Here is a 23,786-nt window from a genome sequence, read left to right as displayed (position 1 = left end):
TTTGATTTAAACATCACAAAGCCACTATGACATCTGTTATATTCTTCAAATGGTCTTTGACCCTCAGGATTTTTCAGTTGTTTCTCCAACCTATGAAGCCCATCCTACCCCAATGACAACCACCCTCAGGCAAAGGCCGACGAGATCAGCCACCCCACAACCCTTTGGCCGGATCCCAAGAAAGCCTGGACAATCCTTCCTTAATTGGCTTGAAGAGTGAGACAGACACTCCTCCAGCAACATCCTATAGCTTAAGGAAACATGCACTGAGCGAAAAGACCATGAGTACAAAGGCCCTAGCTCTTCTTCTGACTGCTGTTAGTATTTCTGTTCCCTTTGTAACGCTCATTATTAATCAACGCCTCGGACCGTAGGGGAGGTAACTACCATTCAGACCTTTTGCAGACAGAGCACCAGAGATTGCACAAGGCACTTCAGACACAGCTGGGAACAGAACTCAGATCTCTAACATAAGTGATGCAAGTCAACTATCCGGTCACATGGCTTTTCAGAAGGTACCTGCAAAATCAGGTGCTTGTGTAACACACATTAACACAGCCTGGCTCTGTGTCACCCTCTAGTGGCAAGGCCACATACAGAAGTTTTGAGTTTGCTACCACCTCCACTGGTAAAGGCTGTTAGATCCTGAGACCCCAGATTCAGTTCCTATGGGCAACCCAAACAGGGAAATTGTTCAACTTGGTTGTGACAATGTTCTGCTCTCTCAGCCAGGAGGAGCCACCAGGAATCCTGATGTCTAACATTCTATTGTTGTATCGCAACAGCTGTGTAATTTCACTGGCAAAGTGTGTATTTTGTCTTCCTCGATAGGCTGGTCCACACAGATGTTAACAGCATGTTTCCCTCCACCAATGACTTCTGTGGCTGAAGTGGTATAAAGCTGTAAAAGTCATGGGTTCAAACGCTGCTGACGACCCATGTGGACCATGGAGTATATAAATTAGTGCAAAGACTTTGGAGTCACTTTGGAGGGGGCTCAGGGCTGGGGCAGGGGATTGGGGTGTGGGCTTACCTCGGGCAGCTCCTGGTCAGCAGTGCAGCGGGGCTGTTAAGGCAGGCTTCCTGCCTGTCCCGGCATCGCGGACCGCGCTGCGCCTGAGAAGCAGCCAGCAGCAGGTCCAGCTCCTAGGCGGGGGGGCCACAGGGCTCCACATGCTGCTCCCGCCCCAAGCACTGGCCAATGGGAGCTGCAGGAGGGAGGGGCGGTGCCTGCAGGCGAGAGCCATGCGGAACAGCTTGCGTGCCTCCGCCTAGGAGCTGGACCTGCTGCTGGCTGCTTCTCGGGCGCAGCGCGGTCCGCGATGCCGGGACAGGCAGGAAGCCTGCCTTAACAGCCCCGCTGCACTGCTGACCAGGAGCTGCCCGAGGTAAGCCCACACCCCAATCCCCTGCCCCAGCCCTGAGCCCCCTCCAAACCCGGAGCCCCTTCCTGTACCCCAAACCCCTCATCCCCAACTCCGGTGGGTTGCGGGCATCAACAACTTTTTTCAACTGGGTTGTCAGAAAAAAAAGTTTGAAAACCACTGCTCTAGATGAACTCCAGTTTATGTAAGCTTCAAAAAGATCAGCACTTGATTTAACAGACATCCCTTTCCAGAAAGGAAACCTCATTCTTTAAAGAATAACATTAGCACTGATGACACAATGTTAGAGCCTCGCTAATGAGCTCCGGTGCCTTTCATCTATAGGTCACCAGTTTGAATCCAGCCAAGTTTAGTACAGATTAAAAGGGTTCCTCTGTAATGGCTGTTTGGTGATTCCTATACGAGATCAGTTTGGTGTGCCCCACTTCTCAGGTCCTACCTCAGAATCTCAGCACCATGCTGTGCACTAGACTTGGAGCAGGGACTGTGTGTTCACACAGTATTAACACAATGGTGCTCCAATCTCAATTGGGTGCTATAGCAAAAGGCAACATTAGGTTATGATAAATGTGCGAGAGTTGCCAACACTATAATTGTCACACACTAATTAAGGGGAATGGGAGAGTTCAAAAATCAGGAGAAAAACAACCCCCCCTCCACCTACCATCAACCAAAAATAATAATCTTTTGCAAAACAAAGAAACAAACAAAACCTAAGACTTCTTGCTCCATAGCACCTGTAGCCTGTGCTGGCTTGGAGAGTAAATAAGGACTTAAATTTTATTCAGAGACTTGTATGTATAGCGAGAGTTATAAAACGGCACAGATCAGTGGTATTTCCTGGACACATGATAAAGCAGGTACGTGAGCATATCTATAAGCAAAATCAAATGTTAAAGTTTCCATTCTGCTTCTGCATTAGCTTATTTTGAACAGTTAAAAGAACAGCCCCACTGTGAGGATACACTTCCAGGTGTCTGTTAAAATGCTGAATTTGTTTGTCGCATGGCCTCCCTAACATACACTGTAATTAAAATGTTGATTACTAAACGGTTTAAATATATGACAGACAACGCAGTTAAAGCCTACAGTTAGGTCAATATGTGATTTAGATTTGCCATTTATAAACCCTCATTTAAATTTTGCATACATTAATCACTACCATACTTCAGTGTTCTGATATCCACCTGACTACACTATTCAAATAAAACTTGCTGCCCCAGGGAAATCCTACTTATTCTTAATTGTTTCGAGGCTTTGATGGGCTTTTAATCTAAGATTAATTTATGCAATTTTAAATAACTCTTCTTATGATTAATAAGCTTGAAAATTAAAAAGAGTCTAAAGCAATTATAATGAGCATTTGGTCATAACCTCATTAGGAGAAGGAGTGAAGGATACAGCTCTGAAATTCTTACAAGACTACAATTTAAGGTTACTTTCAGAGAAGTCAAACATAATCCTTGAAATTGCAAAGGCAGATTAGCCTAGGTCAGTGTCAGAACTATGGTCATCTAGATTACCATACTAATGATTTTATCTCAATGGTGACAGATAAGATGTTGAAAAGAGGTACAAAAAATACTGGCAAATGAACAATGCTGCAAAGTACTTAAGCCCTTGGAGCGGTTTTCCATTATCTGTGTTTAGGTATCACATGGGATTTCAGGAGTGCCCTGGTCATTTTTTGGTATTTGTATCTTTATCTATGAATCAACTTCTTGCAAGGCCGTTTCACTTTTCATATGGTATAATTAAGGTGTCACTAATTTTCCGCTGCCCTACTCTTGTCCGGGCTCCAAACTAGAGAGATTGCTCCAGTTTAGAGAGTTCGTCTTTAGACAGTGGAACTGCATCAGCACAATGGATGGTCCTAAGAGGGAAAACTTCTTACCTGGTAATTCTGCTTTTCAGAAGATCATCATCATGCAGGATGCTCCTCAGTCTCATGTCTCCAGTGAAAATCGTATGAAAACCTCCCCTGGCTCCTAGCATTTTTGATCCTCATCTACACTGCAAAACCTACCCCACGTGGCAGCAAGTCTCAGAGCCTGGGTCAGCTGACTAGATTCACCCTGCGGGGCTAAAAATAGCAGCACAGATGTTCTCACAGGGGCCGAAGCCTGAGCTCTGAAACCCAGCGAGGGGGTTGGGGGGCGGGGAGAAGCCCTCAGAGTCTGGCTCCTGCCCGAGTGGGAATGTTCACACTGCTATTTTTAGCCCCGTAGCGTGAACCCCATAAGCCCAAGTCAATTGACCCAACCTCTGAGACTTGCTGCCGCATGCTTCTTTTTGGCAGGGTATATGGACCAGAGACAGGATTAGGCCACTGCAGAGGCCTCTGAGATTGAGGCAGGGCTAAAAGCACATTGCTCTCCAGCTAACCTATACCTGCCTCAGAGGGTCAACTACAGTGAGTTAAAGGAGTTTCTTGCATGACTTTCTCAAGACAGAAAATCCAGCAGCAAAATCTGTGTATTGATGGTATCTTTGAAGAATGAGTTCATCATCCATTTTGATGGGTGAAAATCTGGTTACTTTCACAAAGGAGAAAAACTTTTATAGTAATGTCGATCTTCTATTATGCTTTTTAATATACATTATTTACACCTGGTTGACACCTTATTTAAGAATGGATTTAGGCAGCCATTTTTGATACTGCAACAGTATAAATTAGAAAGACCCAACGTTTATTTGGCAACCTGCAGACCATGCTTTCCACAATAATTGCACTTTGATAATTTGTTGAAACATCAACTGCCTTCAGCATCCCCTTTGGTGCTTAACTAACAAGCCAGGTGTTAATTGCAGGTAATGACATTTTTCCAGGGTTTATTGCTTCTTAAAAGACCAATGCAACAGAACTACAAGGAGATTAATATGCCTACTGTTGATCTGAGCCTTTGCAGCCAGTGCTGAGGCTATAAAGAATAGTATATAGGAAAAAGGAGAGTGGCATGTAATCCCATATAAGGCCCTGATTCAGGAAGCATTGTACTTCATATAAGGCCCTGATTCATTGTACTTCAAGCATCTGTGTAACCCCAAGGGAACTACTTAGGTAAGTAAAGTTAGGCATGTGCTTTAGTACGGTCTTGAAGAGGGCCTATATTTTTCTACTGATTTCAGTGAACTTTGGATCAGGTCTTAGAAAGAAAGTCAAAGTCTACTGTTAATAGATATATTTTCATGAAAAAGAGAAAAACACCCCCCCCCCCTTTATAATTAGACAGTTTGACTGGATTTAAAAATTCCTTCTGCAGTCTTTGCCATCCAAACACTACAGTAGCAAATGCAACATGAGAATCAGAAAACTGACTGGAAACAAAAGTTAAATTAGTCTATTTTCATCTTCCACAGTGAGTGTAATGCAAATAGTAAATAAGTCAGGTCAATGAAGTCAGCTTATGTCGACCTAACTCTGTAAGCATGGGTGGTGGGTATCATAGGCAGGGGTAGGCTGTGCCTTCCCAAACAGCCTAGCCCGGCCCAGCCCATGCTCTGTCCCCAGGCCAGGCCCCTTCCTGCAGTTCCCAGCACTCTGCCCTGGCTGGCCTGCTTCCCGCAGGGACTCAGAGCGGCTAGCGCTGGGGCCGCACTGCCTGGTGCTGGGGCTGCTCTGGGTTCCTGCAGGAGAGGGGGGCAGAAGAGGAGAGGAGGAGAGGGGCAGAACGGGAGGGGCGGGGCCTGGAGCACAAGGGGAGGGGCCAGGGGCTAGCCTCCCCCAACGGCAAGATCACCGGCCGCCCATGTCTGTAAACGTCTATGCTACAGCATTGCTCCCACCGAGGTAAGTGTCGACCTAATATCTCCACCTCCATGAGAGGCATAGCGTTTAGGTCGATGTAGTTAGGGTGACGCAGTTTAGACCCTGGGTTACTTATGTCACCTGTCAGCACCATGTACAGTTAGCAGTTCGGAGCCCGGCACTGAGAGCCCAAGTTCTCAGCGCCATGCAGCCGGGCTCCCAGCATGGAGTTCCATGCTGAGCTGACAGCCCAGGCTCTCAGCCCCCGACACTGCCCCACTTAAGTCGGCACAAGCGCTTCTGGTGAGGATGCGCACTACCGGCAGAAAGACGGTAGTGTGGACATGAAACACCACAGTCATTACTGCAGTGGCTGTAAGTCGACCTAACATAGGTCGACTTAATTGTGTACTTTAGACCAGGCCAAAGTCTTTCCATTCTAATAATATAGAGTAAAATTAATAAGAAGAAAGAATGTTTTTAAAAACAGATTTCAGAGTAGCAGCCTTGTTAGTCTGTATTTGCAAAAAGAAAAGGAGGACTTGTGACCCCTTAGAGACTAACCAATTTATTTGAGCATAAAAACAGACACACTCTTTAACGTGACACCGTCTCTGTAATGTATATACATATTTGTGAGAGGTATAAAATAACACAAACAAGCATTAAATGACCCAAAGTGAAAACAATGACAAATCATATCCATCTTGTACAATATATGCACAATGTGTAACTCAGATGAATTGAGGTAAAACTGCATATAAATGAGTGTAGTCTTAGAAGACACAGATAGCAATGCTACAAACAAAATATCACCACTAGCTACACAAAATGCAAATTTTCCTTTAAAACCATGCAAGGCCATTGAAATGGCCATTCAGATACTCTTGCAATAACAAATGATCAAGGTCATCAGAACGACTTCCATTTTCAGCCCTGCACTTTCGCAGCACGCTTTTCAAACGAGGCTGCTTACACAAGAAGAAACTCACTCTTTAAAGTTAGCGGGCCAGATCGTCAGTTGGTGTAAACAGACGTCAGTGGAGCTCTGCTAATTTACAGGAGCCGAGGATTTATCTGCACAGTGCCAATTAAATTGTAAATAGGCAGATGCACATTTATGAGACAATGAACTTTTCCGTAGAAGGACTTTGCCATTACTGTCTGGATAAACCTGCACATTCCAGTGCTGAAGCATCTGCCTTCATTGGGAGTTAAAGCAGAGAGTTCCAGAGGAGAGGCACAGCGCTTAAAAAATCATGTTTAATTTAAAAATTAGAAACTGGAGCAGGCTGTGAGCACAGAGGTTGATTGAAACAAAATTTAAATTCCTGTCAAGCCCATTTAAACACAGGGGCCCTTCATAGACAATTAGCTGCTCCCTGTGAATGCTGAATAAACTCGGGCCTGGTCACTGTTAGAAGAGAGTAGGCCTACTGTGAGGACTGGGAAAAAAAATTAACTAAAATCAGACTGTATGAAATATTTAGCCTCTCAGTTTATCACAGGGGTTTGAAAGTGTAAACAAGACAAAAATCGATTCCTCGGTGCCCTCAAATCAATCCCCCAAAATGGTTAGGGCATCTGTTTCTTCTAAATTTTGTTTACTCTGGCAGATTTGCCTTAATTGCAGTTGTTTATCTCCCATTGTCCCCGGGGCCCTAATCTCCCGATTACTAATACTTAACACTCATTTCACATCTAAAGCTACTTCTAATCCTCAACAGGTTTCTGGGGCTCTTAAAATTATTGAAACCGTGGAGACAGGAGACACAGCCTCTTTGTGAAAGGAACATTTTCTTATCTACTACCAGCTGGGTCCAATCATCACCAGGGATGGCTACAACAAAGGTGCTAAAAGGCTCTTTCACAATCACTGCTACTCTACAGGGAATTCAGTGGATAAAAAAGAGCTTTGATGGAAAAAATCTGAACAAGAGGGCTATAACAGTCCAGCCAAATAAAGTTACTGTCATAATCAAATGCTGTCAATCACAATGAAAATCCAATTAAAAATGTTTCAGAGCAGCCCTCTTAAGTAGAAAAATATCCCCTATTTATATGCATTTTTGCACAAATTAAAAAAGTAGTATTAACTGATTTTTTTTCTTTTTTTTTTCTAAACAATTTCAGGCCCTGATCCTGCAACTGGATTTGTGCACAAGAATCTGCTGGCATGCATCCCATTGCAAAATTGGAGTCAAAGCATACAGGTCACCAAAAGTCTTCAGAAAGTCTTCAGAGGCACAGCCCTCTCTTTTGCTTTGTGTATACTGCACTGATAGGCAGCTGTTGTTATTATTTAATATTTACACTGAAGCTGTACCTACGTGCTCCAATCACGATTCAGGCCTCACTGTGGCAAGCACTGCACAGAGATACGAAGATCCACTCTTTTATCCTAAAAGAAAAGGAGTACTTGTGGCACCTTAGAGACTAATCAATTTATTTAAATTGGTTAGTCTCTAAGGTGCCACAAGTACTCCTTTTCTTTTTGCGAATACAGACTAACACGGCTGTTACTCTGAAACCTGTCTTTTATCCTAAAAAGCTTAAAATCTATGCAGTGACTGAGTCCATTTGCAATTCCATTTTTATTTGGATTAAATAAATTATCAGATTAACAAATCAGTGTTGCGTGCCAACCCTGCTGTAGGACTGGCAGAAATGACATGATTTTGAACAGACAAGATGGGGGAGGTAATATCTTTTAGCGGACCAACTTCTACTGATGAGTGAGACAAGCTTTCGAGCTTACAAAGAGACCCGAAGAAGAGACCTGCGTAGCCTGAGAGCTTGTCTCTCTCATCCACAGAAATTGGGCCAATAAGAGATATTACCTCATCAGTGTCTCTCTCTAATATCCTGGGACCAACACGGCTCCAAGAACACGGCACACATGATTTTGAACAGACATACAGGAAAGACAAAGCATGGGAAACAACAGATATGACTGTTGTTGTAAACTGTGAATTGAAATTCCTCTAAACATAGGGAAAAACAAAAAGTAGTTGACATAAAAAAAAAAAAAAACAGACCCCACTACAAACAAACAAACCTTTAATGAAGCCGAATTGATAGATTTGCAATTTCAGTACCAAAATATGAGGCTTCAAATAATTTTGATGGGACTGGAAAAACCGCAGAAAAACTTAGTAAGAATTCCAGTTAGGTCTGGTCTACTTTGAAAATTTAGATGAACCTAGCCACGCTGCTTAGAGGTCTGAAAAAAATTCACACCCCTGAACACCATTGTTAAGATGACATAATCCTGGCTACAGACACAGCTATGTAAATGGAAGAATTCTTCTGCAGACCAAGCTATGGCCACTCAGGGAGGTGGATTACCCACATGGATGGGAAAAACTCTTCCGTCAATGTAGGAAGCATCTATAGCACGGTGGAGCAGCTGTGCTGCTGTAGTGTAGACATAGCCTTATTCTTAAGTTCCTGTACAAGACACTTGCCCCTCAAATTAAACAAACTCTCAAGTCCAGTAGATTCTTGGTTGGGAGTTGTCAGATTCATTTTACCAGAAACATTCACGGTGTCATTCTTGCTTATTGCCAATTCATTTCTCTTGGTTTCTTAGATTTTTATACACCTTAAAGTCTCATACAAGCTATTTCTTTCCACATTCCATTGAAAAGTACTAGGATATTCTGAAGCTCTAGGGCATGTTAGAGCAAGTTAGATTCTCACATTTTCTGCAAAAAGTGACTGGTTATACAAACAATGGGACTGTGGAAGCTACCAAACAAATCTAATGCAGTCATGCTAATAATGCTGGCAAGTTAACATTCCCACAAGCTTAGCTCTTCTAAAATTGCTGGATTCACTGACACTCATGGAACACATTTCTGGATTTTAACAGGTGATTTCTCAAGTGAAGTGAGCTGTGGCTCACGAAAGCTCATGCTCAAATAAATTGGTTAGTCTCTAAGGTGCCACAAGTACTCCTTTTCTTTTTGCGAATACAGACTAACACGGCTGTTCCTCTGAAACTAGAAATAAACTATATCCCATGAATAGCGACAGATTTATTTATTTATTTATTGAAGTGGACTAGGGAATTGGTTGGCCTATACAACTACCTGAAATAATACACAGTTCCCCCACTATATGAGCTACACTGATCAATGAAAATGATGACTAATGTACAATGAATGGTTAAAAAAAAAGACACTAAAGACAGGGGATGAAATCCTGAAGTTTTGCCATTGACTTAAGAGCCAGGTTTTCATCCAGAACCTCTTGTCCATAAAAGATGAAGCCTGATAGCTTGAAAGTTTCTCATATTTGTGTCAGCTACAATGCCTGGGTCTGTCTCATTTCCTTAGGAAACCCGAAGACAGACCTATCACATCTTAAATATGCTTAGTGTCTACCAGAGTTTCTCCTTGTCATGGTCTGAACTAGGATCATTGTGACAGAGGACAGACTAAATGCTTGCAAACGAAGGCATTCATCAGGAGTTCAAGCATAGACAATTTGACACAGGACAAATCTTCTATGATAGGAGATTCCTGTACTGACTGATTTCCCAGTAAAATAAGTTGTATGTAAGTGGTTAAGAATTGAAAACTCTTGACTCACTGTGATCAGGGAATGGCAGGTAAATTTTATCTATCTGTAATATTCTCTTAAAAAGATTTACTAGACACGTTTGTGGAAAACAAAGCTTGTTTCCCAAGGTTAGACAGCCCTCTGTTCTTTCACAAGTGTTAATGTCATAAAAAAAAATTACAACTGTCTCAAGCGTTCAGTCAATGCTTCCATTGTTGTATTTCTGTGCAATTAAAGAGCTCAAGTAAAATTACTTGCTGGTGGATTCCTGTTTATAAATACACACAATTGGTTCCTGTTTTGGCTTTTACTCAGAGATGTTTTAACAGGAAAGCCATATACGATTATATTATTTCCTCCCTCAATTTTTAAGGTGCAGTTAAAATCTTCACTGTATGTCACATGCAATAGGCAAATTCAGTGAGCAGAAACCAAGTTCAGAATAATATGTTTATTATTATTACTATTTTATATGGTCCATGCTTTATATACTTATATTTTCAATCTACTGTATTTGGGGAAATATAAGCAAAGCAGCATCTGTTCCAGGGAGTTCACATTTCGATGACCTTAAGAAAACTTAATAAAATATAGAAACAAATTATCAATCTGAAAATTATTAACTGCACCTAAGCAGACCAGAGAGCCGATTCTGGTTATTACCCTGAAATTGTGATTGAGGGACTGTTTGTTAAACTTAAGACTGTGATAGGAAAAACATGATTTTCAGTAGTTAATATTTTTCTTTATACAAACTATATAATTTACGATTAATCCCTACTAAGCAATAAAGTAGCAGCAAAAATAAACAAACAAACAAACAAACAAAAATGATCCTAAAATATATATTGCTTGGACTGTTTTTTTTAAAAAAGCTACAAGTGAGAATTTTAACTAAAAGACCAAAACAAAAATTAACATATTTATGTAAAGTTAATTCAATGTAAAAGTTTAAATTGATTTTGCTGCAATGGCTGATCGGCTCCTGGCCAAAAGCTCTGCACCTATCTACCAGACCCTTCTTTGAGAAATCTGAACTCCATCACCATGGATGTGCCCTTTTATGCACCCAAAGTAAAATGCAAAGAAACAACTGCTACCTACATGGCTTTTGGTGTCTCAAATCCCATTCTATTCAGTAAAATCACTTACATTAAAAAATAATCACAGGAGGCATAGCATAATTCCATCGTGCGTTAGTTGTAAACCCGACAAGGAAATTCTACAGTTCTGCTTACACGCTCTGAAAAGTGCATGGAATCTGCAAAACACAAGGCCACCCTTACACCCAAAGAAGAGAAGGGTTTTAAACAATCACTAAGGCAGAATAGGGAATATCATAAAGACAATTTCTGCGCTAGCTTGTTTTCTGAAACTCTCTTGGCCACTGAGCAGCTAGAACAGATAATAACTATTAGTAAATCAAACTCCTGCAATATCCAGCTGTGTCTCACACATTTACATACAGATAGAATGGGTATATGTTTTTAATATGTATGCGATACGTACTTTTACCACAGCTGAAGTGCATGCTACAAAGGAGGAGGAGAATGGGAATGGAATCAGCATGAGATAATAAAGTGGCCTAGATAAAGTATTAGCCAGCGATTGATCTCAAACAGGGGATGCTGCTTCTCTCTGACCTGATTACTTACTATGCATAGATTCCATTAAATAGAGCTTAGAAATGGAAAGCTTCTGAAAAATACCGTAAATGCACAGACAGCATTCTGAGCTAAATCAGTGAGTGAATACATACCCGCATGTACAGTACATGTGTGCGGTTCAAACTGTACCTGCATAACCTCATCCGACTGTCTTATTAGATAAACATGTACCCATTCCAGGCAGAGTCAGCCTTGAAACCCTGGATAGATTTATTTTTTAAATGAAAAAAAGCAAGCAAATCCACCATTTTATTAAAACTAGGCTCTCTTTTTCTCCCTTGCACAGAATAATTGTTTGTTAGGGTATTCCAATATCTTGTGCAGACTTCTGCTATGTTGAAGCAGCATATTGTGTTTTATTTAATCTGACTCCATGTCTGTATCTGTATATGGACTCACACAACACTCAAAGAAAGAGCATGTTAGAGATAAAAGAACAGCCACAGTAAGAATACTGCTGAGAGTCTCCACTGGTGAATTATGAAGATCATTCTTCTCCTAGGAAGGAAGACTTTTCTCATAGCTCACTAAAATGACTTTTTTTTCCCTCCATGAGAAGTTGGTTAATTTGAAATACTTTAAAATAATTAAATCACTGCATATGTTCCTGTATAAACTGAGAAACTGATGCCATAACTTCAAGACAAAAAAGTGGGGGGTTTTTTTGGTGGCTGGGCCAAAGAAAAGGCACACTGACTGAGCTTAACCATAGGTAGAGCCCTACCAAATCCACAGTCCATTTTGGTCAATTTCACAGTCACAGGACTTTAAAAATCATACATTTCATGATTTCAGCTACTTAAATCTGAAATTTCAGGGTGTTGTAATTGTAGGGGTCCTGACCCAAAAAGGAGTTGTTGGGGGGTGTGTGCAAGGTTACTGTAGGGGGGGTTGCGGTGCAGCTACCCTTACTGCTGCGCTGCTGGGGGTGGCGGTGGTGCTGCCTTCCGAGCTGGGCAGCTGGAGAGCGGCCGCTGCTGGCCGGGAGCCCAGCTCTGAAGGCAGAACTGATGCCAGCAGCAGCGCAGAAGGAAGGAAGGATGGCGTGGTGTGGTATTGCCACCCTTACTTCTGCGCTGCTGCCTGCAGAGCTGGGCCCTCAGTCAGCAGCCGCCACGCTCCGGCCACCCAGCTCTGAAGGCAGTAGTGCAAAAGTGAGGGTGGCATTGGTCTGGTATTGCCATCCTTACTTCTGTGCTGCTATGGGGGGGCGCTGCCTTCCGAGCTGGGCACCCGGCCAACAGCCACCGCTCTCCGGCCACCAGCTCTGAAGGCAGCGCAGAATCAAGGGTGGCAATGCTGCAACCCCACAAAAATAACCTTGTGACCCCCCCCCCCGCAGCTCCCTTTTGGGTCAGGACCCCAATTTGAGAAACATTGGTCTCCCCTGTGAAATCTGTATAGTATAGGGTAAAAGCACACAGAAGACCAGATTTCACATGGGGAGACCAGATTTCACAGCCTGAGATGCATTTTTCGTAGCTGTGAATTTGGTAGGGCCCTAACCATAGGGCATTAATTTACGTTAGTTGTTTGTGAGGGAAATTCAGTGTTTGCTTATACAAGAGCATACGTGGTACTGAAGAGTTTGACTTTGTATAGGAATTTCATGCAGCCTCTACTTTGGCTTGACGTTTTCCAAGAAATCTGAAAAATAAAGTGCTCCAGCAACCTGACAAGATAGGTCAAATCCATCCTCGGTGTAACTCCACTGACTTCAATGGAGTTACACCGGGTTGGATCTGGTATACCAGATATTGTTAGTTGGCTTTTGAAATGCATTTAACAATTTAGGGATCAGAAGAGGATCTCATTTTGCATCCAGACTTTAATTATATGAAATTGGCTGCAAAATGCTGACATCCAGCACAACTAATGTGTATATAGTACAAAATATCAGCTCATATTTTGCTTGGTGCTATGGACGATTACATGTTACTTCTTTCATCCTGGTGAGTACATTTCACCTCAAAACATTTTTGTAGGTTGAAATCCTGGCCCCATTGATGTTAACTGGGTCAAAATTTCACCCATACTCTGTGCATCACTTACCCCACCACTGTGGTGTAACACAAAAACTGTATTAACAGTGCAAACCACCACTACAATTTAGGTGAGGAAGTGAAGATTAGCAACAGACCCTACAATGGGAATTCAGGGAGGCAGAATAATGGGAATTTGGAGAGGCTATCAGGAACCAACACCTCTTCAACTCTAGTGAAAACCGTCACGGGATATTTAATGAGCATATATTGTCAGAACTTTAGGATTGAGGTTTCATATAAAAAGGGTTCACTTTAAAGTCATAACTGAATTAACAGTAGCTTTATGAACCATGATTATTAAGTACAGTTATGACAGAACAATTTTGTCATAACTGTACTTAATAACTAAACTCATCTTCTCCTAGGAAAGCACCCACTGAACAGCCAGAATTAAGCCACCCATCTGGAGTTCTAGACTATTGGACTTGTTTGGCCCACAACAGAAGGTGAAGCAGCTGCTCTGGTAAGTTCTTGATTGGCACCAAGACCTCTCAAGAGGAGCTATGTTAACCACATAGCTTTCCAAACTCCCAAAGCTTAAGTGCATCCGCTCTGTAAATCACAATGCACACAGAACAAGAAAGCAGGAAAGGGAATGGAGTCTTGGTGAGGCCTCATCTGGAGTACTGTGTCCAGTTTTGGGCCCCACACTTCAAGAAGGATGTGGATAAATTGGAGAGAGTCCAGCGAAGGGCAACAAAAATGATTAGGGGTCTGGAACATATGAGTTATGAGGAGAGGCTGAGGGAGCTGGGATTGTTTAGCCTGCAGAAGAGAAGAATGAGGGGGGATTTGATAGCTGTTTTCAACTACCTGAAAGGGGGTTCCAAAGAGGATGGCTCTAGACTGTTCTCAATGGTATCAGATGACAGAACGAGGAGTAATGGTCTCAATTTACAGTGGGGGAGGTTTAGATTGGATATTAGGAAAAACTTTTTCACTATGAGGGTGGTGAAACACTGGAATGCGTTACCTAGGGAGGTGGTAGAATCTCCTTCCTTAGAGGTTTTTAAAGTCAGGCTTGACAAAGCCCTGGCTGGGATGATTTAACTGGGAATTGGTCCTGCTTTGAGCAGGGGGTTGGACTAGATGACCTTCTGGGGTCCCTTCCAACCCTTATATTCTATGATTCTATGATTCTTCAGCCTGTTGGTACATTCTTAGGAGATGGCCAATTTACAGGTAGGAAAAAAAGTGCCATTCTCCAATGGAGAACATCCAACCATCTGCAGTCCTAAGAGGAGAACAATGGTAGTATAAAGAGAAAGAAAACAGAACATTGTGTTCAAGAAAAGATCCAAAATTTGAAGGTTGCATTGGTAAAAGATTGCATACATGGTATATAAAGGTGGGAGGGTCCCAGGGGCCAGCCAAATGTCTGCGGGTCTGAGTCAGCTGACATGGGAGAGCAGTGGTGTTTAATTGCAGTGTAGATTTATCCAGTAAGGCATTATTGCTTGGCATGATATCTTTGTGATGGTGGTTCTTTTCTCAGTCTTCTTCTGTCAGCATCAAGGAGTTAAAAGCATGCTGGAGCTGGGGAGCCCTAGTTTACAGTGTTTGATACTACAGTGATGAAGTCTATTTATGTACTTAGATAGATAGATAGTATATTATAGGACACTCTTGATTCCTCTGGCTGATAAGAAACATGATGGGGCAGCCATACAGCACCCCCAACTGGCAGGATCTCTGGTTGCTATGGTGACATGGGTTCCCACATGCAATAATAACTAGTCAACCTGATTTTGAGGATGGACCATGCAAAACAAGGCAGAAAAGACAATTACAAAAAAAAAAAAAAAAAAAAGAAAAGGTCTCAGTGCCCCTAATAGGAGAAAAATTGAGGAAAAAGCAGAGAGATCATGCAAAATTTCTTCCAGTTGTGTTTGGTAGATGCCATTAAATGGAATTATATGGCTTCTTTTGGGATATCCATGCCAGGGCGATGGAAGGTCCCTAAAAGGGGGTGGCCTGGAGCCTGAACTGTGGCCCTTGCACTGCCCCCTTCCCTGAGACCCCACCCCCTCCCACTCCTCCCTGCCCCCTCCCCTCATCACTCATCCATACAGCTGGTGAAAAGCAACGGGGCCATGGCCCCCTCCGTTTTGGTGCCCGTGGTCCGTGCATTACTTGAGAACTTTCGAGAGTCACTGCTATATATTCAGTTGTGCATAGAGGGAACCCTCTAGTGCACCACTTTGGACTGGCAGAGGCTCTGCCTTGGAGAATTTCTTTGCACATGGATTATGGTTTAAAGAAGCAATCTGACTCAGGACCAGCAGTTCCCAGCCACATGTATAAAACCTTATGATCACAACATCCAGAATTACTTATCACCATGAGCTTGATTTTCAGAAGCAGTTTTTGGTTTGCCCCCATAAATCATTACAGGCACCAGCTGGGCTTTGTTGATGCAATCAGTTGGTAGCTAAAAGAAAAGGAGTACTAGTGAACCTTAGAGACGAACAAATTTATTTGAGCATAAGCTTTCGTGAGCTACAGCTCACTTCATCGGATGCCTTCAGGGATGCATTCGGCCAATGGGGGCTGCGGGAAGCGGCGTGGGCCGAGGGACGTACTGGCCGCCGCTTCCCGCAGCCCCCATTGGCCGGGCACAGCGAACTGCAGCCAGTGGGAGCCGCGATTGGCCAAACCTGCGGAAGCGGCAGGTAAACAAACTGGCCCAGCCCGCCAGGGGCTTTCCTTGAACAAGGGGCGTCCCAAGTTTGGGAAACACTGTACTACAGGATTCACATGATCAGCTGACCTACCATTTGAACCCAACACTCTTTGGATACATCTACACCATAAATGAAGGTGTGATTATAGCCTGGGTAGTTATACCCATGCTGGCTTTAATTTAGCTGGTACGGCAGTGAGGACATGGCAGTGTGGGCTAGCCACCCCGGTACAATCCCAGTGGGGATCCTGGGAACATATTTTGATTGCAGACCTGTGCTAGGGTCTGCCAGTGCTACGCATGTAGCTAGATTAAAGGTAGGTAGCCTACCCACGCAGCAATCACACCTTCATCTGCAGTATAGACATACCCTTTTTGTCTACACCAATAGGCTGCAGCATGTTACTCTGTCCCAGAGAGATGTGATTTTTTTTTGGTGAAACCTTAAAAACCCCCCTGAAAACTGATGCCTTTCTCACAAAGCTACCTTCTCACCAACCCAACCCAAGATACTTCACAGTTATGTGGGGAGTTTGTATACTTCAGGACCAGTGGAAAGAGCCATTATACTGAAGGCAATCTGAAGATTTGGGGTCAAATGCTACTCACTTTATTCTATCAAACAGTCCTAATGACTTCACTTCCTTATTCTTAATGGGATTATTCTCTTGTGTAGGGCAAGAAGGATGTGGTCCTTAATCTCTAAATCTTATGTTATTTTCCCCCATCTCACTCTCTCTCCTCTGTACCCCTACATCTTTCCTACTTCTCTTTTCCCATCAACAGCCCTCCAAAACTTTGCACTGCGCTAGACTGTCTTTCAGCCCAAAGGCTGGCTGTGACTTGCTCTGGAGAGCGGTCCCTGAGCTGGAGTCAGAGTTTGCTGCAGAACAGCGTGGGGCGGCTCTCAGCCCTGTCAGGCTAAGAGTGGGGAAGCAAGCTGAGTCACAAATTCCATTTTCCGTGTGTGTGTGTGTGTGGGGGGAGAGTGTGTGCTGCTCTTTCATTTAACCATCAGGCCAGCTCTGTGTGTAGTGTATTTAACAGCTGTATGTCCATTTCTAATTAAACAGAAAGCACTACGAGGGGGAAATGTTGAGTACTAAAATATTTTTTGTTTAAAATAGTAAGTTATTTTCCCCAATAGCTACTCTTCTAAAATTATTTTAAAAATACCATTTTAAAAGAGGAACAACATACTCCAGGGCATGTAGTTGTAGAGATATATATATGCACTTCCCCAGTACGATAGGCACTCACCCTTTGGCCTCATTTTTATGACTCTACACCCTGGAGTGGTGTTATTGCTTACAAATACATACATATATACTTATGGGTGTACGCGAGATCTGCAGATGTTTTATTTATAAGTGGCAGGCCTTACTGCATCATTGAAACATGCATTTACAAACAGATATAGGTTTTATGAACCCCTATTCCGTTGTTTTAATAGCTAAGCTATCCAGCCATAGCATAATAATGCACAAGGTAAATGTGTCTCCATTTCTAGAACCTGTTCCAAGTTTTCTCAGATGTGACTAACTGCAAGAATTTTCCAACCATCAAAAGTTAATAAAAAAAAAGACAAAATAAGGCTGTGTAAATCCTTGGTAACAAACACACACTGATGCAAAGTGGAGGGGTTTTTGGTGAACTTTAAGGCCCTAATTGAGCAAGGGTGCGCCTAACTTAAGCACGTGAGTAGACCCATTGAAGTTAATATGGTTAAAAATTAGGTACACAGTTAAATGCTTTGTTGAGCAGGGCCTACACTGAGACAAGTCTGAATTCTGAGATATCTGCCTCAAAGGGTAATTTTAGAGGTAAGTCTCTAACTGGAGAACAGCTGCAATGCCCCCAGTTCACAGCATGTAAGTAAGAAAGGAGGTAAGTTACACGTATATTTCGTTATCTTGTTACTGTCGCTTAAAGTTATCCTTAAGTATGCAATGCAAAGAATGAAAAAACATCATCATTTATATAAAACTGCAAAGTACATCTGGCAGTGATAAGCAACATTATATCACTTTAAAGACAGGGAATGGTGTGTGAAACATTAGTAGGAGTGGACTATAATTATTGTTTACTAATGCTAGATACTACCATTATTCTAACAGCTTGTGCATTGTCAAATCAACATTCTGCATTAAACAAATGACCACTTGGGAATTGTTTGGGAACAGCTCTCCTTCTATTACTGCTTGACTAAAAAATGCCATTTACAAGCAAAGAAAACTGCCTCTGAGCCGAGAACAAGACACTGGAAGCCTTTCTGAGGAAAGATACGTACGCACTTGATCCTCTACAGCCAATCTAATTTCATTCTAGAATATAAACGAAAACAGTGACAACAGGAACTTCCTTGAAGGATTTCATTAACAGTGTAATACATTGAACATATCCTCTGTTTTCAATCTTCAGGTTTTGAAAGGTTCTGAGTGGTAAATGATGACAAAGAATGACTGACATTAAATTGTAATCCCTGAACAGGCAAACTGAAAGATCTTTGCATTTAGTTTCAAAACGGTTTGACTGAAATTGATACCTGCATGAAAGTCCCAAGAAAAGATCAGGTGAATTCCTGATTCCATGGGAGTTTTGCCACTGATGTCAATGGAGCCAAGATTCCACCCCCCAAATGCAGTAAACTTGGTAACCTTGGGGTGAAATCCTGGCCTCACACAAGAGAGTGGCAAAACTCCGATTGACTTCAGTGGAGCCAGGATTTCACTCTTGGTTTCTGTGTGCGCTTTGCAAATGTATTTTTGCTGCACAACGTAGAAACAAAGTTTATATTTAACTTTGCAAGTATTGGTGAGAAAAACATATATACTTCAAGATACATTACGGAGTTCCACTTACCATTAAGTCTTCAGGTGCTGGCCTTTCCTTTGGTTGCTTTCTCATGCTATGTATCATAAAAGTGAAATGGTTATATATAAACAACTATTCATTTATTTCACATGCTTAAATACTGAAGACTTCTTCCTTTAACACAGGCAGATCGCCTAGAATTTCAATGTACTTCTTAACTTTATCAAGTACAAACTGAAGACATGGCTCCTAATAGTGCCCAAAATGTTAATCAATTTCTCTCTTCTTTTTTCAGCTTTTGATTCCATACAGTGTTGCTGCATCCTTAATAAAACTGTTATGTATTCAACTGCTGATGAGAAGATTCTGTAGAATATGACGGATTTTCTACTTGTCTTGCTGTGTGTGTCTGAGCATTTCAAGCCTGAAATGCGATGGGTCACTTTTATCACTTTTAGAAGGTGGTCAGATCTACCACAAACTTCCAAAGAATGTTCTCTTACCATGTCTAGAACCACTTATTTTCTAAATTAATTTGGGGATCCTTGTTACTGGGGATTCCTTTAAAGATAGTGATCAGTATAAACAAATCAACTGAGAAATCATGGTAAATTTTTTCTTATTTTGACATTATGATATAGCTGGACAGACGTAGAATACACACAGGTGGAGAGTTTAATTTTTAACACTAAACAGCTATAGGGTAGCACGCAGTGCCCTGGAGTGTCTCCCTTAATTTTTTCACACTTATTTCCACTGCTCTGCAGGCTGACAGTTCATTACGGAGCATTAAGCGGTTTATAAGATCATGTTTCTCATCCAAATAGTCCTAGTTTTGTGTGCAACAGGTGCAATTAGCTTTTGTAGACTGAGTTTAGCTGCTTGAAGGAGCACTATAACATGGCACTGAGGTGACCATCAGGAGCTGCCTACTGACTAATTGGATTACGTCCAAACAGCCAGAGTTTATGGTGTAACTGGCATAAAGTCAAAGTCTGATGTGCTCTTCACTTGATGTGCCTAATACTTATCGGAGTCAATTGCTAACATGGTATACAAAGTAATTTTTTTGGACAATAATGCCTCGTGCTAAAGTAAGCTGCATACTGTGCAGGTTAATATTAAACTATATCTAAAAAAAGATAAATATTCTTGTAGTAAATAGGGGCCATAGTACTATTAATGATTCAAAGGACAATTTGCCTTTCTTATAACCACATGTACCTCAAATAATGCACAGATTAGCAAGTAATGCAAGCTGTCTGAATAGTGGGTGGGTAACAGTCCTAATCTGATATTCCAAAGTAGCTGTATCTCTTGGGAAAACCAGGCTATTATCCACCATCATTCACGTTTCTTGACATCTGTGGAAATTTTAACACAGGTTAACCCTCCTTCTTTCTCAATAACATTTTTTATGCAACATCTAATTAATTTTTTTGGAAGGGATAAGAAGGTGCAGTCTCCTGCACATCAGTTAGTTATGCTGTAAAATCACTGAACATTGGGGCCTGCTGTAAGTTTTAGCCATCGAAAAGGAGGCCTGTAGTATATAAACACAAACTGCGTATTTATTATTTTAATTAACTGATAAATCATACTGTATATTCTTCATTTTCAATACCATTTGCCACACACGATGGGAATCTTGAGAGAGAGAGTTTCTTGGAATGGTTTCATACATAATATATTAAAATATCTGAATACTCATTTTATTTGCATAGTTTTTGGCTCATTGGCCCTAATATGTGCTAGAGAACTTGAAATGTCTTAAAGCACAATCTACCACATCGCAGACAGCTATGGGCCTGATCCTCGGTGGGGCTCAGTGCCTTTAACCTCATTGGCTTCACTGGGAAAGCTTCCCTAAATCACTCCTCTCCTAAACACTGCTGCAGGGCCAGATTCTCAGCTGGCATAAACTGGCACAGCTCCATTGATTACACTGACTCCATTGGCCTGCCAATTTACACCAGCTGGCCCAGGCAGTGCATTGTAATAAATGGAAACATCTTAGTCAAAAACATCACATTTATACAAAGTTCAATGTCAGTTATTCTGCCTTCATTTTATTACTTAAATGGCTGCTTCCTTTTTAAATGAGACATTAAAAAAACCCAATAAGCATTTCCTCTCTCATCTTTGTTACAATGAATTGTACTTAGAGCTTTAACCTTTTGTTGCATAGGAAATTTATTCTTTCAACAATATTTTCTCCCCTCTCTCTGAAATTTAAGTGCCTTCCACTGAACTATTCAGTTTGGAAGAAAAAACATACGCCCTATGGTGCACTTTAAAACATGACTCAGAATAAAAATTACTTACTGGAAAGCCAATGAATTAATCAAGGACATTGTTTACCTTTCTAAACATTGAGGCAGTTTTATGAGTAATAATACCAGCAGCTCTGAATAATGAAGTTATAAATATGATTCTCTTTCCCCCAACCCTCCCAATTGAATTCTTAAACTAGTCTCTGTGCACAAGAATGCACCCAGATTCATCGCCGTTTATTAAAACAGGAAAAACCCTCTTAAGTACTTTGACGACCCTTCATGTAAATAACGTTTACATAATTTAAACAGTTTGCTCAGCTTTGCTGCCTCATCTGCCCAAGGCCCCCGAGTCCCTCTCGCCTCAGAAAGGATGCAGGGGAAGCCATAAGGTCTCATGGAGCTGCAGAGTTAATGGCATGTATCATTTACATTGAGGGCATGGCATGTTTGCAAACTGAGCTTACCATTGAGTGATGAAGTGTACAAATGGCTCAGAGAACTCCCCAACCGGAAGGACTGGCGATTCCTGGGATTGGTTTGATATTTGGGGGAGGGAGGGAGAAGGGAAGGAAGAAAGAGTCAGAAGTGAGGACAATTTTTAAAAAGGGAAGCAATAAAACATTAAAAACGCAGTATGAAACAATGCCCCATCTCACACAGAGAAATAGAGAAAAAGGTACAAATTCTTCTGAACATGTGTTATAAAACACTGAATTTAAAGTAATGAGTACTACACAACGGGTAGAAACATGTGGAAAGACACCGAGGAGAGGTGAAAAAAGGACAATGATAGCCACAGGGTAGAAAGGAAGGTAGGGAAAGTGTAAATGAGAAATTAATGATTATTTAAGTAACACACAAATGGTCTTGTAATTAACAAAGAGCTGTGAAATTATTCTTGTGTTGACCTTTGTTTCTTTCACTGAATTCACTTTTTATTTACACTCATGTTTATTTACACTTATTCATTTCAGAGCTGTCCTACTATGCATAGCTCTTGCTAGATTTAAAAGAAAAATTGTTACAAGAAATAAAAGAAATTATAATGGAAGATTTGCCAGCCTAGCTAAATTAACTACGAAGTATTTATGAAAGCAAATAAATTAAGAGCACAAGCAAAAAATTACACAGAGAGCAAACAACATTACCATTTGCAAAGGAGGGCTTTACGAATTTAGGAGTTTTTCCAAGAACGACAGAGAACTCCACTGTGTTTATAGTGTAACAGCTCAGGATGTAATGAAATTACACTGCAGAGTACTTGAACAGTGTCATCTCATTAGACCTACAGTTGGAACAAGAGAGCCACATAAAACAGGCAGCTGCAAATGACTCCATTCTCATCTATTCTCATTTGCTATTAAAAATACCTTTCGGCAGCTTTTTTCCTTCCTGACATCCCTACACAAAGTACCCTGCAAAGTATGATACATGCACCTATTTAAATTAACAAAGGAATGACTTATTTTAATCTCACTGTGCTTTGGAGTGCTTTGGCCATTTGGATGAGCAATATATCATTACATACAACCTTCCAGCGCTGCAGGCAAGAAACTCAGAGCGTGCAGCATTTGGTGGGAGCCAAACAATTTCTCTAGCACACAACTGTGTCAAATGCATGCATGTATTCATTATTGAGAATGCGAGGAAATAGCTTTGATGTAGTGGAAAAAAGAAGATGATAAAAGCACCTCTGAAATGTGTGTGTCATTATCAATGGTGGCAGATAGATACAACTGCAGAGCCTCCTATGTGATTAGTAAATATACATATAATTGCTGTGACCAATTATCAGAAAAATGAGATAGGTAATTACAAGACAGAAAATTAACCAGAACTCTTATTAAGGTTTCATTTCCAATTCGAACAATTGGAAACTGCTGGAAAATACAATTAAATCAAAAGTAAACGAAGAGTAAAAGGAGAAGCCAGCATCGCTCTACAATTTTCAAAGAGTTCTATTAAATGTATAGAATGTTTGACATGCACCTTCGTTCTTGTTGAATTTGTCCAAGAGGAGGGAAAGGTTAGTATTTCTAAAATTAAAAAAAGACATCAGTATAGGAAGGTTTTCACTGGAGAGTAGAAGAAACATAAGGAAACACAGAGCCTTTAAACTTTCCCTAGTTCAGAGAATCACATGCAGAAGTTACTCATATGTAAGATGAAAAATTCAGGGCTGTGCTGAATGGAGACAGGCTGGTGTACATATTTCCATGGTTTTCTGCTGTCCTACCTATACTCAGGTCTGAGTTTAGAAATGGTAACTGTCCCCGCTCCCAAGTGGGATGCGGGGATTAAAACAGAACAAATCCACATAACACACAAAATGCTCACTGGATACATTTCACACAACTCTTTGAAAACTGGAAGCTGGAGCTACCTCTGCAGAGCACTCTGGCGAGCTAGTTCTGCGCAGGGACCACCCCTTCATCAGAAGAGAGCACTGCCAATCCCACCAGGGGCACAAGTGAGGAGGCTCTAAAATGCTCATCTTCTGAGAACTGCAAATGTGGATCAATTTATGCCAGAGTGGAGGAGGAGGGCAGGCAGCACTTAACACCTATTTGGTAGGTGATAATTTCTGCAATCACAAAGAGGG

At 41.5% G+C, this 23,786-nt stretch overlaps 2 protein-coding genes across 5 annotated transcripts in view; one reads left to right on the top strand and one right to left on the bottom strand.

Moving 5' to 3' along the window:
* The window catches only part of MAP2K5 (mitogen-activated protein kinase kinase 5), a 215,734-nt gene that overhangs the window by 17,971 nt on the left and 173,977 nt on the right, over positions 1–23,786 (bottom strand). For 3 of the 4 annotated variants that reach the window (XM_048865824.2, XM_048865825.2, XM_048865828.2), the window contains 2 exons: positions 21,649–21,710; positions 18,957–19,002 (listed from right to left, as the gene is read on the bottom strand). In XM_048865824.2, the coding sequence (XP_048721781.1) occupies positions 18,957–19,002; positions 21,649–21,710 (108 nt within the window). Of the gene's footprint in view, positions 1–18,384; positions 18,419–18,956; positions 19,003–21,648; positions 21,711–23,786 lie in introns of all 4 variants that reach the window. The other variant, XM_048865826.2, reaches the window with a different exon arrangement.
* Positions 1–23,786, top strand: part of LOC142073426 (uncharacterized) — a 237,246-nt gene that overhangs the window by 96,156 nt on the left and 117,304 nt on the right. The gene's annotated exons all lie outside the window — the stretch shown is intronic.

Source organism: Caretta caretta, chromosome 10 (genome assembly GCF_965140235.1).
Source record: "Caretta caretta isolate rCarCar2 chromosome 10, rCarCar1.hap1, whole genome shotgun sequence".
NCBI classification, from domain to species: Eukaryota; Metazoa; Chordata; order Testudines; family Cheloniidae; genus Caretta; species Caretta caretta.
This window is presented reverse-complemented; position numbering and strand designations above follow the sequence as displayed.